We start from the raw sequence: 19,177 nt of genomic DNA, 5'->3' as shown, positions 1-19,177 counted from the left end.
CAGTGGTATTACTGTAATTGATCTAAAATGTCATGAATCTTCTGATTTTTTGCAGTTTTTTAGGTAAGAAAAAAGCATTCCTTATGAAAATGGGCCAGGCAGCTGCATGCGGCCCAAAAGAAATATGCCTTAACGATCTGCTGATAGTCAAGAGTGAGAAATATAGATTGGAAAATATGATAGTAGGTAAGTAATGATGAAACAACTTCATACCTTTCTATGTAAAAAATTAAGTCTTAAAATGCTCAAGAATTCTTTAAGAATAAATGTAGAAAGAGTAGATAAAGGACATAAATGTGCTTTTCCTTTTTGTTTTGAGTCAGTTTCAATGCAAATAAGTACAGAGTATCAGAGCAGAAAGTGCTTACTTCTTATGGGACTCTGCTCCTTTAGATGAATCCTTCTGATACTCAGAGAAGTGAGGCAAACTACAAGAGACAAGCTGCTGGATAAGTACAAATAATTTGCTAACAAACATACCCCTCCCTGATACTTTATTTAGATTTGCCATGAAACAGTAAATGAATTGTATTCCAGAATACAGAAGTCAGCAAAGATCTATCCCTTTGAGCAGTATCCTTCCCTTAGGAGTGTCTCTCCTAAGTCTGTTATACCCCAAAAAGTGCATTTCAATAATATTTTATGAGTCACAACGTGCTATTTTCACTTAGGAGCTGATACTTAAAACTAAGGTAGCTTATAGAATTCAGAGACTGAATAATAATTCAAACCCTGTTGGACACTCACTCACAACTTGTAGACATTATCTGTCATGTTTCTCACCTCCATTTTCAGTAAGATGGATTTTTTTCTCTTCTTCAGTGTTAACACTTTTCTCACTAGATAGCACTCTAAGGCGTGCTAGAAACGTAACCATACAGATCTTACAGAGAAAAAACTGCAATGCTGCATTTTGCTTGCTCATTCCCTCCTATTAGTAGTGAAAGTCCCTACTGGCTATTAAAGATACGAATATATTATTAAACTACTTAAACAACTTCTCACTACAAGCTTGCTGTAAACAGTTACAATTTTATTTATCACAACCAGAGGGTGTACTACCATAAATAGAACACACATTTTGTCATAATACGTACTGTCGAAATAACGTACTGTAACAACACCTCTGGAGTCAGGTGAAGCACAATACAGCTGATTTTCATAAAACATAGAGCACCCAGAGCACCAACAGAGTTCCAACAACAGTTGCTGGATACTCACAGCCTCTGAAATACAGGCTCCTGAGCCCTGGAATGCCACCCTACCCACCATCAAGGTAGATGAGACACTCCATAAAGATAGGTCCTATCTCAGCCATGGTAATAAAAGAAAGGAAAGTGACTCATTTTGCAATATGTTATCTGCCATCACTCTGTGCTTTGCAAGTTCTATTTCCACCATATTTTCCCTGAGATTGCACCTGAAAAAGAAACGTATCTAATGTTTGAGCTTATACTCATTTCCCTGCTCCGGAAATTTCTTGACTGAGGGGGATATAATGAAGGACATGTACTAATACTAGCTTTGCTAATTGTCTCCTTTTGCCCTTGTTGGTTGTAATTATTGAAATGATACAGCTTTTTCAGAGATGTGCATGGTATAGGTAAATAAATAAGGCTGTATGGTATAACTTCTCTCAAGTCTTGCCCTACAATCCTATGTTAAGGCAGTTCAGCATGCAAGAAGAGTCTCTCGAATCCAATAAAATACAGCAAATGTAGAAATGAGAAACTAAGAAAAAGTCAGGACAGAAGCTTAATAAAGATACAGATAACAGATTCATTTCTTCTAAGAAATAGGTCTGTGTAGATCTTCCCATCAACACAGATGAAGAAAGAGGGTGAATGTAGTTTTGGAGGACTAAATTTTACATGTTCCTCATGAAAAAATCAGACACAAAGGGCTAGAAGTAGCTCTGCTAACACGGACTGATAGCTATTGCAAGACTGTTTTATAGAAAAATGTCCATGTAACAATATGATGATAGAAAGGAAGACATCAACAATATGTAGTACCATACATTATGTAAAACAAAACACAAGTAAAATCGGAAAAACATACAAAAAGAGTACTTCCAGCATCCGCTCATTTACGTACCTGTTCCTCAGAAGAAAACTCAACTTACTTTAGGTATTTTCCCAGTAAGCCTCCAGACTTTTGGAATTCTTACTCAAGAGTTACGTCTTTCTCCAATGAACATATTAAAAGTCTGGGGACTTGGATATCACGTGTTGCCACCAGTTGCCCTTTTTTTGGGTGCCCAAAGGACAATTGAGATTTTGAGGGCTCCTTCTCACATTCACAAGCTTCATCACAGAGGACAAGTAATAAAGTCTCTCTTAGAGGTTCTCTGGTCAGAGATGCCTCCTCTCTACCAGTGTTCAAGATTCAAGACAGAAGTCTTAAGAAGTCTTCTGTACTGCTAGACCAAGAGGTAAGGGGCCAGAGCCAAAAATCTGACCAGTGCAATAGGACCAAAAGCTTCAAGATCACTCTAGAAATGCAGAAATTTTATTTCTTAACATCATTCTATATTTTCTTATTTCTGAAGCAATAAAACATTAGTAGAGATGATAGCATTGTTCCAATTATTTATTTATTAATCGTATCTATAGAGAAAATTTATATGCAAAAAGCAATAACTGCAAATTGTAGGAGACCTGTATGAGAAAGTTTTTTGTCTCTTAATACAATTTTCTTTGTCACAAAGTGGAAAGAAATAAATCATACCAACGTCTCAGAATACTGTAACAATATTGGTAAAAGACTGATTTTTATACTTAGACCTAGGTGGTATTAATTTTCCGATATCATTTAGTCAATATTTACATCACTTTGAGCCAAATCCTTCTGATATGTACTATGTCAGTTATTTTCTAAACTTTAAACAAAATCTCATTGGGAGACATAGGAAAGTCTACTCTTTCCCACAAAGATCTTCTGTTTTGATGAGTCAACATCTCCCAACAGCAAAAGGCTTCATCAAAGTTACTGGTCAACTGTAATTTACAGAACAAATGAACTTTTATTACTTAGTGCAGTTAGCTCAATAGGATCAATATAGGTCGGAGAATGAGAAACTAAATCTAGTATCTCATCCATCAACATAAATAACTAAATCTTAGCTTTAAGAGCAGTCATTTGTAATCCCAGTAAGACAAAAACTCATACAGGTCTTTACTGAGTGAAGACTTTGGCCAGCAGAATCTATTTCTGGTGTTGACGAGTGCAAGGGAAAATCTCAGACTGCTCTCAGACCTCAGGTGTAATTTACAGGACTGGTATTCAGGGAAATGTAATTTTCCTCCTGTAATTTGAGGAAGTCAATGCTGGAGTCATGGAGAAACAGTAACTGCAGAAACCATGATGGCACCGCATGATGCCAACTTCACAATCACTTTTCAGAAAGATATTCTATCCATACTGTTATGAAGAACTCACTGCAGTCCGTCATAATTAAGGCGTAAGACTGCAGTACCAGTTTTTAATCATCAAACTACTTCTCAGACTTATTTCCAACATTGTCAAAAATTGCTTTATAGCCTAAAATTTCTGAGAACTGGAGATTTTTGGTAAAGAAGATTTAAGTAGCTCTTATAAGCTGTCAATGAAACATGCAAGCAGGTTCTTGTGATTCCAAAACTATGCAGTCACTTAAATTAACTTTTATAGAAATCCCAAAAGCAGGTTTCTAACTGTTTTCAATGGGTGACTTCTTTGGCTATATTGAGCTAGTCATCAGATCCATGAGAAAGATTTGTCAGGCAGAAATTTCAAAGATTAGTTTCCCTTGTATCAAAATACAAAATAAATGTAAAAAGCTCATGGCAAACCACCCCCTGTAGCTATTCAGAAACTCTTTGACTGCCTAGTTTCCTCTTCATTCCTTTGACTTCTCAGTTCATTCCCTACCTCCCCTGCAAAGACCTTTGCCATTTCCCTTCTACTTTTATTTTCCCCCCTCCATTCTTTTCTCTTCTAATTTTGTGACAGTGTGATACCTCATGACCTCTCCAAGCATCTAGAAGGAAGATCAATAACTGTAAATACATGTAAATACATAAATACATAAAATGTCTGACAGTACAGAAGATACTCACATGCACAAGTTCTTGATGTTTAAATCACTTCTTAATATTTTCTTTAAGATGTGTTTAATTTGATGAGGCCTATGTATATTTCAACGCATATTACTCCTAAAAATTCTCAATAGTTGTTATTTTTGGGGGCCAGACAAACTTTTATTAAACCAAAGTTCAAATTAAGTTACTGAAAATGGAATTGCTCAATGTTGTGGGCACTGTGAGCAGCCCAACAGATTTTGCCAACACTATGAGGTACCTGGCAAACATTACAGACCTGGTGGAGCGCTCAGCAAATATAATCATTGTGAAGCTCTCTGTGGATATTAAAAGCAGTGTCAAATTATTGGCAGTCATTATAAACCTTGTCAAGTGTTCTGTGGACATTATAAATAGCAGTAAGAGCTACATGGATATTACAAATTCTGTATCAGAGCTGTTATTATTAAGGACTGCTATTATGTATTAAAGTACGAAATTCTGAGAAACTACAGTAACATTTCCTCTGTAAAATTTGCAACCCAGAAATATCAATTAACAGTCCTTAAAGGATTCTTACGACCTCTCCAGTATTATAAGGAGGAGGATTTTTCCCTCTGTCCTGCTAGGAAATGGATCTCTCTGAAAGTGCTTGTGCTAGGTCTCTATAAAACGGTAGCTTGATAATTGAGAGGTATTGTAGATTTTCAAATGTTTACTAATGCCGGCTACTGAAAATTCCTCTCCCTTCCCCTAACAAAAGCTCATTCTTTATTTCTCTTCAGACAGGTATCTGCATTTCCTTAAAAATTCAGGCACTGGATCACCCACCCCATTTCTTTCCTGAAATCCTGTGGCTGGATTCACATCCTTTTAAATCTTGTCCAACTTGTAAACATCTGAATTTGCTGTTGCTGTTAAAACTGAATTCTTGTTAGGACTTCCGTCAAGCCTGATCTCCCTTCTGCTATAAATGTATTAGTAACACATATCTTTGCTCTTGTGGTTACGAGGATAAAAGTGTGACTCTCCTTTTATTTCTGTAAGACATTAGCACAGTGACCACGCCAGCAATTTTCTGTCATTCAAGAAAAGTCAAAGTTTCAAAGATTCTGTGATTAATGAAGTGTGTGTGAAATTGTATTTCTATTATAGAACACATCAGCACAATATCTTAGCCTAGTATCTTTTCTCTGCAGGATGTGATAGCTTTGAATCCTCTGTTTTAGCCTCTTCTTTGCTATACAGGGTTCAGTTTAAGGTGCATTTTATTTACTCATACATACATTCCTATCTCCTTCCTCATGCCGCACCCCTCATGCTTGCTATAGTGGAAAAGCTTTCTCAAAAAGTGATTTCATTTATAGATTTTCAAATAAAGCAATTGCCTAACTGAAGCTCACTTAAAAATTCTCTTCATCCGCAGGACACAGTGGTACATTGTATATTACAGGCTTATAAAAATGAGAAATAAAAGAATGCAATTAGACATTTATGCCACATTGTCAGACATATAACTTGAAAGGAACGTTATCTGTGTCCCTCTGGGAATCTATGGTTTCATGCAGTATGCAACACAGAGCTACCATCACGGATTAATGTTTTAGATCATAATTACATGTTATCTAATATATAGACAGGACAGTGACGTTCTTGTGATAGATATATTCTTTTTTTATAGGAAACAAGATATCTGTGTTTTTAACTCTTTCCATCTTAGTTATATTTTCTGTGCAGTATACCTAGATTTCTCGTGCCTATAAGCAAGCCAGAGTTAACACATTTTATTTGGCATCATTTCCCCTTTAACACTTCTCTCTGGAAATCCACTTCCACTTGTAATGTTAAACGAGAGTACAGCTCACCACAAATCAGCTGGTCTTCCTTCAGGTTACGAAATGACAGTCCTTGTAAAGTACTGGGATAAGCACAAACTGTTTCCTCTGCTATTCGAACTGAAGCATTTCTGGCCCATTGTAAGACCCATTTTAGATTACAGTCACAAATGAGTGAATCAGTATTGAAATGTCTAGAAAGGCAAACAAAGATCACAATCAGTACACATGCACTTTTGATAAACACACTTTCTTACATTAGATTCAAATCATTTAACTCTAAAGATAATTAATTATAGACAGACATAACCAACAATAAAGATATCCTGACACAATTAAGTAACACACAGTCTACCACTGTCGACGAGCTCCAAGACACTATGCTAAAGTTCTGTTTCCAGTTACAGAACAGCATCACTCATTAATAAATCAAATTTGAGTAAACGCTACTGCAGAAAGTCATACCATAACACCTTTTTACCTATTAAAACCTCCTTTACATTTCTAAGACCACAGAAATATCAAGAACACACTTTTAAATCTGAGTTTAATATTTATGTTACTAATACATTTAATATAAACAAGTGGGAACTGTTACTATAACTGAAGGCTCAGCCCTTTCCCCCACCGCCGCATGACAGATGCCTATCTGGCCAGCAAAGACTCTTTGGATGCCATCTCAGGTGAACATGATAATGGCTAGTTTAACAGTTCATCTTGGGTGTGTTTGGCAATAAATAACTGCTTTATAATTTTAATATGTACACATTTGCTGGTAGAGTCCCTTTGTGGCTAGCTAAGAAGCCTGCAAAAGCTGACCCAGATGAGGGTCACCAAAAGATGAAAATTTAAAATGAAATGAAAAATTTAAAGGAATAAAGAACACCAATTAAAAATTTAAGATATTTTAAATTAGTAGCACATTGATAGAAATGATCCTATTCAAATTCATATTGAGCCCTGCTATGTTTATACTAATGTTCTTAAATATTTCAGATTTCAGAATCTAAGGCATACTTACAATGCTTTCAGAGCTAGCAGCTCAGAAAAAAGTCCATTCATGAGACTTGAAAAAATATTTCCAGATAAATTCCTGGAAAAAAAAAAATTAGTCAGTTATAACAAACAAAACAAAGTTGCTATAGAGTATAATTTTCCCAATACTACTTTAAGGATTATGCTTTTTTTAACAATGAAAATACTTGAATCTATACACTACTTCTTCACAAATGACAACAACATTCAAATCAAATCATACACGTCTACTAATTTTATTTTCACAGCAGGTATACATACAATTTAGTCAGTCTAATAAATAGGAATATCTGTACATATTTAACAGTAGTAATATATTCTAGAATCCAAATGAAAATATTCATACAGTGACTAGACAGTGAGACCTAGCTTGTGTTTTTATAGTACATGTAGAATGCCACTTCAAGATAAAGAAACAAAAGCCATGTCTAATTTAATAATGCTGAGAAAAAAGCAATTCCTTAAAATCACAAGTTTTCAAAGTAACTACAAGAATCAATTTTATTACAAAGGACTTTACATAAACTTATTTTTCCCATCCTTAAATTCTTAAAAACATTTCCATTCTAAGTACTTTTTACTATCTTTTACTATATTTGATCGCCAAATGGTTTAAGCTGAATACTCGCAATTTAATTTTGCCTAGCTTAACAGTATTGCTGTATCAGTATCTTGACAGTAAAAACGATAAATGCTTAATGTCAAGTAATACAAGTAATTCTGTCTTTTGCTAGACCAGTAAACTAAAAATCAGTGTAGTATCCAAGATTAATATTTCATATCATTTGATACATGTATCTCTGAAATACTGATACACGCTTTCTATCTCTGCAAATCAGCCAATACCTGAATTCAAGATGGCTACAAAATTTCAGTCCTTCATTCTTCAGTGGAATTTATACTGCTGGAGAAAATGGATTCATTCTTTTTTTACATTAAAAAGGATGTTGTAACAATTATTGATTTTACTTTTCTTATATCTATAAAGTAAAGAATGCCTACTAAGCTGAAGATAAGAATTCAGACCAGGATCAATGTTCCACCAGTGATGAATCTAACAAGCAGCAGCACATCTGAACCAGCTTCATATAAGAAATAAAAAGAAAAGAAAAAAAAACCCCACGGGTTCTACAGAAATCTGTACAGATGCACATGGATTAATGAATTCATACAAGAAAGATGAGAAAATATTGCAAAGTTAGAAATTATTTTAAGAAAGTTACAGCATATTCTTGAAACAATAATTAATCTTACTGTGGTATTCTAGGCAATTCTCAGAATACAATTAATTTTTCACCACTGAAATGTTGGAAAAAAAAGAAAATGAACTCTCGAACATCTCACATTTTTATGGTAGTTTAAAGGAAAAAAGCTAATACAGAAAAATAAACTGGCTTACCAATGTATTGACATTGTACTGTATCAATTGATTGTCCTGAGTGACAATGAGATGTCTTGATATACTTGAGGTCACTTAAGATTTTGTGTAACCCAGCTCCTTTAATTTAGTTGTCATGCAAGGATCTGGGAAATGGAAATGCTTTCAAGTATTTCTTGAAGTATAGGTAAGTACCTATACCTCAAGCCTTTCTTGAAGTATAGGTATAGCATTACTAAATTGCTCATAGCCTAAAGGTGGAAATGAATATTTGCCTGTGGTAACCTATTTTTATACTCTTACTATTTTGGTTTTCTTTTACTATTTTGGATTTATCAACAGGAACTAAAAATATTGGGCCTATCACAAAGACCCAGTTACATATTTACTTAGAACTAAGTGAATCTACCCATACGCTTATTGGACATAAGCCCTGACTAGGCATATGCTGAAGCAGCTCAGCAAACTGAGCAAACCTTTAACTGACTAAACCACAAACTGACAATCTTGACTTTTACATGAAAGTAAATCAGAAGTGGCTGCACGAACATGAAAGCAGTTACAGCAGCATAGAGTTACTGACAGAGGAGAATCAGGCTGAACGGAAGGAAGGGAAAAGTAACCCATCGGGCCTTACATGGATGGCAGCCAGGGTGCAGAAAAACAGGGGAGGTTTGTTTTCTCTGCTTTGTCCAAGTGCAGTATGATAACATCGCAAATTGATGCAAATCCCAACTTTTCCCTTACATAGCTATCCAGACGCTGTATAGCCAAATACACAGAACACCAAGTTTGAATTTTGGTAAATCTGTTTGCACCAAACGAAAGCTCGATATCTGGTTAATATATCTGGAAAGAAGGAAACACGTACGTCATGCCCACAGCTGATGCGGCAGCCTTCAGCAGGTGTACAGCAGCTCTGCTCCTGCCAGCGATACCCATTCTATAACTACTAAATCTGCACTAAATCCACAGGTCCTACATATTCCACTGGGATATCTAATCATCACTATGCTGACCTAAAATTCCTGGTTTGTGATCTATTTACAGATTGTCATTTCTTTCTACCGTGACAGAGAAACATGTAACTCTTTTCTTCAGAGGTTTTATCAGTGCTAGAAGAATTGAGCTCCCAACGGTTCAAGAAAGCACAAAGCCAGCAAGCCAATTTTTCATATTCTTCTGCCTAAGACATGTTTTGAAGTTTCCATAATAACTACTGCTAATTAGCAAATTAGGACCATGTTCACTGTGCTGTATAACTCAGAAAAAAAATACATTCCTATCTCCAAGAAACACATAGTTACAATATAAAAGACTGGATACACACTTGAAATGGAGACTCAGAGAATGCTACAAATCTGTACCATCTCATTTCTTCCTTCCTTTTCTTCTAGTCCACTTTGCTAAAGGAATGGAGTTGTCCCACTCTTTTTTTTTTTTTTTTTTTTTTTTTTAAAGAGAGTTAGTGACTGTCAGGGCAGGTTTATCTTTCTAAACTGACACATGACAGCAAATATTTTATGTCTTCACAGTGCAATCAAGTTACCCCCCTCTGTATATATGAATATATATTAATATTAATATCAAGTAAAATTGTAACAAAATAAAAATTTGTATGTATCATTTTATCTGTAAGTTTGACAAGAAACCAGAAATGAGAGATTTCAGTGATATCCTACAGTGGGAATACCTCCTTTTCTAACAAAGCCTTCAAATATGTTCTTAAACCACCTGAATAACATATGCATTTCTGAGCCTGATATGTGCAGCCAGCTGTAAATGTCTGGTTCTGTTGTTCACATGCCGTTCACAGCCTCTATTATAACACCTCAAACCCATAGTGTTGTCAAATTCCACCATTTCACATATCTTCCTAGCTTGATTTAAAAGGACATTTGTTCTAAAAACGCCACCTAGTTTGCAAACATTTCAAATCTAACAAATTAATGCACTCCAAGGTTGATAGCACTTACTATGCCATTAACTAACTCCATTAACAGAAATATGTGCTCTCTGTCACATCTGAAGTAAACCATTTTACTCTTATGTCCAAGTTCCTGGACTTATGTTTCATATACCAGATACTCTTGTGCTTTTATAGAAATTAAGAGAATACTTTTGCCAAAAGCTTTAATATAAATGACAGATACCACAAAATAGTCAAAGGGAGTTATGCGTCACGAAGGACGGTTTTGAGGCAGAATACAGGTGAAAGCGGGAGCATATGAAGTATGCTCCGCTCTTACGATCAGCATTAAAAAGCAAAAGCTGAATGCAATGGTGACATGCATGCTGGGATAGGAAGGGCAAAACAATGATAACAGAAATACGGAAAGGGCGGGTTCCACCTGATATTTTCCTGATGTTGCTAAAAGGGGGAGGGGGGTCAGTTTGACTCACTATGTTACTTGCTTTGTACTCTGCCTCTGGCACTGTACAAAGTGATTTGTTGCTCAATGACAGTAACAAAGTCACAAGAGAATTTATGGTATAATATTATCATAACGCTAACTACTGTTGATGATTCAGAGGCAGGATGAAGTATAAATCAGATGCACTTTAATCAAACAATTGGAAGTAAGGAGGAAGGCCCGTTTCAAATTTTCAAAAGGAAGATTCAGCAGTAACTGCTTGTTGAACTAGTTTAAGGTTGCGACACCTCAGAATCTAAAGGGCTAAAAATTTGGCAGACTAATTAAAATGTACTCAGGTATATCAGCACAGTGGTACTGTCCCATATTCCTGATATGATATGCCCCTTATTCCTGATATTTAGATTAAATATAAACAGAAATATAAACCCAGACTGCAATTCGAGTAAAAGACTTCTTTTCTACATGCATCAACAAGATGTTCAGAATTTTTTGGGGAGTCCGTATGTGTGCATGTTTTGAAATCAATGCTAGGGGATATTATTAATTATTACTATTTTTTAATTCAAGAAACCTGTAGATTTTCCCATTCTAAAGCAGACTGCTCAAAAGCACCCAGCCCTTACTTAACCTCTTTGAAGAACCTTGGCAGTATCCCTGAAGGCTCAGGCAGTTCTTGTCCTTCATTTTCACAAAGCATTTAGACATTCCCTCATCCTACTGAGTAAGATGCATGCATTACATCACTTGATTAAAAATCAGAGCTGCCCTTGTACCAAAATTCCTAAAAACTGAATCAGACTTAGATTTTAAGGCCAAGATCAAGTACTGGGTTATTTTGTTTTACCGGATATTTGTGCTCGTAAATAGGGCAAGAAAACCTCATCTCTGTACTTCACAGAAGGTGCATAAGGATTTATGTCCTTTACTCTTTCCAGTGGACTCACGGCTCTCCCTACTGGTTTTGATAACAGCTTGCACAGATCCTTCTGTACTTCATCTCACTAAGGTAATGCAGGAGAGCTCTAAATAGTTACCAAAATGAACAACTGCATAAATCAAACAACATGTATTCTCCACATTGCTGCTTCAGTAATCTAAACTATACTGGACGGCTTTGAAACCCATTACTAGCTAAAGAACTTGTCATCTTTTCCTTACTACAGTTATCTATACTAGCGTTACACTAAATAAAGGCTGCCCCACAACCCTTTCAGGAAATAGCGCTCTCACACTCAATTAGTTACAATTATTAATTGTAATTAATAATATACACAAATCAGAGGTATCAATTGCAATGGAAATATGACTTATTGTATTTTAAACATGTTTTTAAAGGTTTGATTGAAGGAATCGTTGTGTATGAACTTCCAAGGGGAAAGAAAGCTGGAAAGTGTTAGAAAAGTACCAGGTGGCATTAGCCTGCCGTCACTGAGCAATCACTAGTTCTTACACAACAGGCAAAATTGAGATTCTTACCCAAATAACTATTAACAGCAAACATATCATTATATGAGATTTCTGCGATATAGATTGAGGAGCAAATAATAATATGAATGGTAGGGGATAGCTATTCTTGAATGTGATCGTAGCTGTATTTCTTCACTAAATAATCACTGACCTAGCAACAGGTAGCATTATCTTTACCTTTGGTTTGGTAAGGAGAACAGCCCATATAAAAGATAGTCATAACTTTTGACACAGCAGTCATGAACTGAGTCACTGCAGATGAAAAGGATATTTAGACTTATTATGATTAGCCCTTCTGATTTCCAAAGGACAAACTTTTGGAATAAAAAAATGAAGTAATTATCCAGGAACTAGTTATGTCCATGCAGGATGGAATGCAGGATCCTCCCAGTTTAATTAATTCAATAGTGGAAAGGCAATTAAAAACCAAACCAGACCAATGAAGCACAGAGTCTATAACAAAGTGGAAAAGGTTAGCAAAAAGCCCTCTCTCAGAAGCCAGAGAGCACAGAGGGACAACGAGGATTACCAAAACTCAAGCTAAACTTTGGAAAGCATAATAAAAAAAAAGTGCAAAAGACACTTTAACCATACAGATATATCATAAACAAGAAGTGAGCACAATGCAGCTACTAAATATATCCCACGATTAGTATTTTTGTTTGTTCAATATAGATGATAATTTGATTACAGGTATTCGTGGCAAAAGCATACGCTAATGAAAATAAACTTTCCCAAGACTGATAGAAACCAAGCTAAAACCGCTCAGCTAAGAGTAGATAAGGGGCCTGAAGAGAGTGAAAGAAATGTCACAGGAAATGGTGAATCAAGTAGAATTGACTAAACCCAGCACTCCTACAGTAAGAGCGATCTGCAGAACTACTTGGGATCCAAAAATACCCGAGCAACTAGAGGCCTGCTAAGCTAATCCCAACCACATGAAAATACTAGTATGAATGCTGATGGTGTTTTCCTGCTTATGTAGCATCATGTTAGATGTATACTAAAATCAATAAATAATTTTCCTTGTCTAGAAAATTAGTGATCTTTTCATATACTTACATGATACATCTTCAATAGCAGTGTATTGATTTTTTTCCCATTTACAATTTCCCAACATTTTTTCTATTTTTCTTTCTCTCCAAGCTCACTCGATAACTGCCTCAAATACAAGTGAGGTCAGCCTAACAGGTCTACAATTACCAGAATCATCATTTTTTCCATTGACACATGGACCTAACAACATCCATAACAGTGTGAAGAACCTGGGGCTAAGCGCATTTATTTTAAGACACTGTAGTGTACTGGACAGGCTAGAAGGGAGGGAGTTACTGGTTTCTGCAGAAACACCCTTGTGACTGATTGTATTTAATTTGCCACTAATGATTCTGACACAGAAAAGTAAGCATGTGAAAATGAAATCTCGTAATGACAAAACAAAGGAATGGTGAATATTATGAAAGGTATCATACAAGAAGAACTGAATGTTCTTGGAGATCAGAGTTCTAGTAATTTCATCAAAATATATTATTCAAAGTGAAAGGTGCAAGAAGAACGTCACTTGAGAATTATACTAAAGGAAGGTCTAATTCCAATTTCTACTATAAACTGGGGCCTTGGAAGAAAAACAATATAGAAAGTCCAGGGTCTGTAGCCAATTACATGTGAAAGCCCAACTTGAGGAAAAGGTAAATATTTACCTAGGCTGTACAGAAATAGAAATTTCCACTCAAGGCAGGCAAATGCAGTATTAATGATCACGTCCAAGGAAATGGTGAGACTGTCTCTGGATATACATGTTTAGAAAAGATTAACTAATGCTGGGATAGGTACGGAGTTAGTATGAGTAGGGATATGTCTAATCTGGTTTGCAAAAGGAAACTGTAAGGCTGTGGTTTGTTGAGCCTGGTGACTGCGAGGGGTTTAGCACATGGATTATGCCCTTTTCCAATGACCAAACATTGTCACGTGAACAAACGTCATATGCTCACTGTGAATGAATTTATGTTATTATCACAAGACTGCAGGTCTGTATTTAACTTTTAATTAATCTTTAAGATGGAGTTTGGAAGGCTTATGAACAGGATTTTATGAAATGCTTCCCTGAGAGTGTATGGATTTGCACTTAGTTTCTCCTGCCGTCTCTCCTAGCATCCAGAAGCAGGTATCATTTAAAATGGTGACTTTACCACTTTGAGCTAAACATACCTTCTACAGAAATCTGGTTATGTGGTCATAATTACTTCCTCTGTACATAAAAAAAGGAAACCCAGCAACCCTCAAAAGGTGAGCTGGGCTTCTCCAATTTGGCAACCTGAGGTAAGTAAAAAAAGAGTACCCTGTTACTGTTCACCGACTTTTTATCAAGGTCTTTCCCATCATCTGTTCTCATTTGTGCACCTCAGAGAAGATCTGGGATAGTAACTATCACTAATGAGATCAGCTAGTGTGCCAGATTTCAGCCTTTTACCTGATGTCATCTTGCCCCCATGACAGCTCTTTCTAGAAAGATTTCCCTGGTTTGCCAAGGAAATGCCCTTACTGGCTTGGGAGGATGAAAATGGAGCATGAGATTTATCATGTATTATGAGGCAGTATAGGAACTGATTTCCCATTCAGAAAGGAAGGTGGATGTGGATAAAAACAGAAAGCCTTCCTGGGTCTGACCAAATGTCCATTTAGGGCATTTAAGTCATCAGATGCATTGACAAGTGTATAACAAAACGTTGTTTCCTCCATTTATTTTCTCTGTCTCCAACTATTTGAGGCCCCGAACTTCCTGAACCAGACATGGTTTTTATGAATTCAGCAACCCTCAAGGGATTTTGCTTTTATAAACTCATCCATTACCCCCTTGAACTCATGCAAAATCTTGTTAACAGCATCCTGTAGCAAGGATTTCCACAGCTTTGTCTTTTGTTAAAAAATACTTCCTTTCATGTTTTGAATACGCCATACAGGAGTTTCTATCAATATTCTCTAGTTTCTGTAGCATGAAAGACAACAAAAAAATTGATTGCTGTTCATCTCTCTCTGTTATTCATAATTTTACAGCCTTCTGCCGTATTTCTTCACTTTCCACGAATTGTCTCTTTTCCAGACAGGAAAGAGTCCCAGCCAACGTACTCATTCCTAGTACTTCCATATGCTGTATCACAACTTTGACCATTCGTTTTTGTCATTCTCTGAACCTTTTCTAGTTCTGATAATCTTTTTGAGATGAGCAGACATGCATTGTCAACAATATTCCAAATGCAGATTCTTGGCTTTCTTCAGTAGTATAATGGATATTGACTGCTTTGTTCTCTCTTCCTTTAATAATAATCCCTATCCTTTTTAAAAAGATACTGAACACTGAGCAGATGTTTTCATAGAATTACCCACTTTAGTCTCAAAATGCCTTTCCTCTGTTTTAATGGTTAGCTCAGAACAGATTATTTTTTTTCCCTTGCATCCCTTAATATTTACCCACATGAAATTTCACCTGCCACGTTGCTGTACAGTCGTGGAGTCTTGTACATTACTTCTGCCCTTCTTCATGATCAGCCCTTGTCTCTAATACCCTGATTAACTTAGCTTTACTAGCAAACTTTGTCACCATACCTTTTGTCCCTTTTCCCAGGTCATCTGATTCTCTCTAAAACCAAACAGCCCCATTATATTATCGTAGTCTTATCTTCTCTGAGTGCTCCTTTTATAATAGTCTGATAATCTATTGATCTGTCAGACTCTCTGGCACGCTTATGGATATGCAATGTGGTTGTGTTGCTCCCTACGTCACATTCCAGTGCAGCTGCAGGTGGGAAACTAAGAAAACACAAAGTACCACGACAAAGAACGTGTACAACACAGCACCTTAAACAGATAATCTAAAACTGATGTTTCTGAAGCAACTGGAACTACCCTGCTATTCTAAATCTGAATTGACTTGACACTTTATACATATTTTCTTAGAGTCTCTTTACATATTTTCATGATATATTTTAGTACACAAATTTACAAAATTCTAATTCATCTGTACTGGATAGAAAGAGCAATTCATCTATGTTTTAACCAGTATGAGCATCAGCTTTATGAATCACTGTCTTTGTGCATGACCTTCAGTTGTTTCCAAGACATGCAAACAGAAACATTTTGTTCAATATGAAAATGAAATATGTTCAATTTATTTCTTTCCAGTTCTGATAGATATCACAGTTACAAATAGAAACATCTTTAAAATATTAACTCATCACATTCAAAGGCTCGGGAGGAGTTTTTTTTTAAATGAAATTAATTTTTTTTTAATGAAAGTTTGTTTCCAACTGTGCTCAGGTAAGCCAGGTGATGTTTTGGAAAGGAGAAATCCAAACTAAGAGTGGTGTTATACTCACAGTTTGTGAAGACTGTTAAGTCCAACGAACATTTCTGGTGTTAGGCAACCAATCCTATTATTCGAAAGATCCCTGAAACAAACAAAAAAAACCCAATAAAACATTAGTTCAGTCTTATTCATATAAATGGTCAAATAATTCATATGCAGTCTATCTAATTTTAACTGTTAAGGAGTTAAAGACAAATGGAAAATAAAACCCTCTTTCAGTAGCATAACATATCTGAATTAAATACATTTCACAACTTTATATTAACACTACTGAGTAATATTCTGCAATTAAATACACTACACTGATTTTCACACTAATTGAATTAAAATGTGATTATATATGTGTAGCAAAATAAAGTAGAAATGGTCTTCAATATAAATAATTGTCTATCGAGTTACTAGCAGTTGTTTATTTAATCATGAAAAATAATACGTATTTTGTAATTTGTTGCATGCAATATCCAGCGAAGATTGATTTTCACTGTTGACTGCCACCTCATTGCATAAACAGCATTCTTTCCTGCTGAAGAAATCACAGAAACCAGGGGGCAATTAATTGTTAGTCAATAGAAAGGTCAGTCTTGAGAAACACTTGGCAAGCCTTTCTAAGAGCAATACTGCGGCTATCTCAGATCACAAATAGTATGAAGCATTAAGTTCCGTAACTCTTGTCTGCAGAAAGGTGAATGGATGTTTACAGTGCAGTAACTCATATAAACCACATCATGTTTAGGGGTCTTTTAGAAAGGAGATAGAGACAGGTATGAAGAATTACACTGTGGTACTTCCAGTTTACTACCCCATGGGGTACTCTGAACTAATGTTTAACTTTCCAGTGTTTGGTTTTCAACTCTTGACTCCCATTTTCTTTCTTACCAAGTACAGTTTTTACATAATTGCAATAATATAAGGATTTTAGATGATTATATGACCACAAAAATGTTAAATTTTTTGAATATTATTTTTGTAAATGTTTTAGTAAATACTATATTACACTGTTCAGATTCCCCATTTTTTCTATTGTTACCTGACAGCACTAAAGCAATCAAAATAGGAGAATAATGGTTGTATTTTGAGAAATCCAGTTCTTGCTTTTATGGAGACATATCAAATGAACTAGAAAATAATGGCAGTATCTTTAGAATTCACTACAAAGGCTTCTTCTGTCAGACAAAGGATATGTTGCTGTACAAGTAAACAACGAAATATAGTATTAGAATAGAAGTATTTCTTAAATTCTTGTCAGGAATACCAAGTAGATGATGGCAGAAGAAAAGAGGCTGAATAACAATACAGTATAATAATTGCATATTAACAATTATCCTTTATTTTTTCCTAATGAAAACAATATTGTTCTATAAAAATGAAAAATGCAAATTTAAGACAAACATTATTTCTCCTCCCAACCCTCAGCAGAAGAGGTAAATTGTAAGAGGAAATCAAGATTCTTCGTTGGGTAATGCTTCACTTCCGCAGAAGGAAAATCTGAACACATATGTTAGAAAATGCATCACTGTGTGGAGCGTAATTTGGGCAGCAAAAGTAAACTTCATCTAAACTAATCAGAACCAGGGCATAGTTCTCAAAAATGTGACACACGCTATTTTTAGGAAAGCAAAAGGCTAAATGTCCTCTTCTTAAAGTTTACTTTAATTAGTGTTATTTTTATACTAAGATGTATGGCAGGGTCTGAAACCTCTGTATTGTAAAACGTGTTTCCTAAAAAAAATTAGTAAAAAGAAAAGACAACATGCTGCACCTTCCTCCCAACTAATACATTAAATATAATTCCATTCATAATGTACAAAGCTGGTGTTCTTTATCAGGAGTAAAACATTCACCTTATTATTGTTGACTTGTAAAACTGATGTTAGGGAAAACAAAATGCTCCTCTGTTGAATAAAGTAGCGCCATAACTTCAGTGCTTCACAAATTTTCATTTTTCATCAGTTTTGTGTGTACATTTTTGAGTAAACCCTTGAAACAATTCAGTTTGCCATTCCAGTGCAAATTATCACAATCAGTTCTCCAAATCATTCACGTTTTGATGCTTATCTACCTGACTCACCATACCCAATATCTCCTGCAGTTATTATGTTAGCTTTGACTTTTCACAGTATCATTCATGTTATGTGTGACATAAAAGGAAGTGAACGTAAAGTACACTTTTAAACTACTGCATTCAGTGTTCAATGTGAGTTTACACTATTTGCTGTTTTTGTTCAGCTGTCTGTTACCAAGAACAGTGAGGGACTGTAGAGATTTTCTTGTTTACTAGAAAACTATAACACTTTGCACCGAACAAGCCACAACCTAATAATTTAATCTATACATTGTCTCTAGGTTGCTCCCAGTTAGCAATATGGTTTTTGAAACCCAGCATAATAAATCTCAGTATTGCCATTCCTAGTTTGCTAGTCTTTTCTTCTCACTTTCTGCCAATGTATTATGACTTTATCTTCTCTGACTCCTCTCATGTGGCTGACTCGTGACTTCACCTGTGCAGTTTTCCAACCTGCAGCCCATGACTTTTACAGGTTTCCTGTTTTTCCCACCAGAGGTCAGGGTTGTGTTATTATAGTATGTGGCCAAAGCAATAATTAGCGCTCCTTCTGATCACTGCATTGTATTATAGAGATCTATATAGAGAGTGAGCAAGA

At 35.6% G+C, this 19,177-nt stretch overlaps 1 protein-coding gene across 2 annotated transcripts in view; it reads right to left on the bottom strand.

Moving 5' to 3' along the window:
* LOC104145966 (adhesion G protein-coupled receptor A3) overlaps positions 1-19,177 on the bottom strand; it is a 281,143-nt gene that overhangs the window by 164,282 nt on the left and 97,684 nt on the right. For both annotated transcript variants that reach the window (XM_068949979.1, XM_068949980.1), the window contains exons 4-6: positions 16,528-16,599; positions 6,918-6,989; positions 5,927-6,090 (exon numbers count right to left, since the gene is read on the bottom strand). In XM_068949979.1, coding sequence (XP_068806080.1) covers positions 5,927-6,090; positions 6,918-6,989; positions 16,528-16,599 — 308 coding nt within the window. The remainder of the gene's footprint in view (positions 1-5,926; positions 6,091-6,917; positions 6,990-16,527; positions 16,600-19,177) is intronic.

This window comes from Struthio camelus, chromosome 7 (genome assembly GCF_040807025.1).
Source record: "Struthio camelus isolate bStrCam1 chromosome 7, bStrCam1.hap1, whole genome shotgun sequence".
In the NCBI taxonomy this organism is placed as follows: Eukaryota; Metazoa; Chordata; class Aves; order Struthioniformes; family Struthionidae; genus Struthio; species Struthio camelus.
This window is presented reverse-complemented; position numbering and strand designations above follow the sequence as displayed.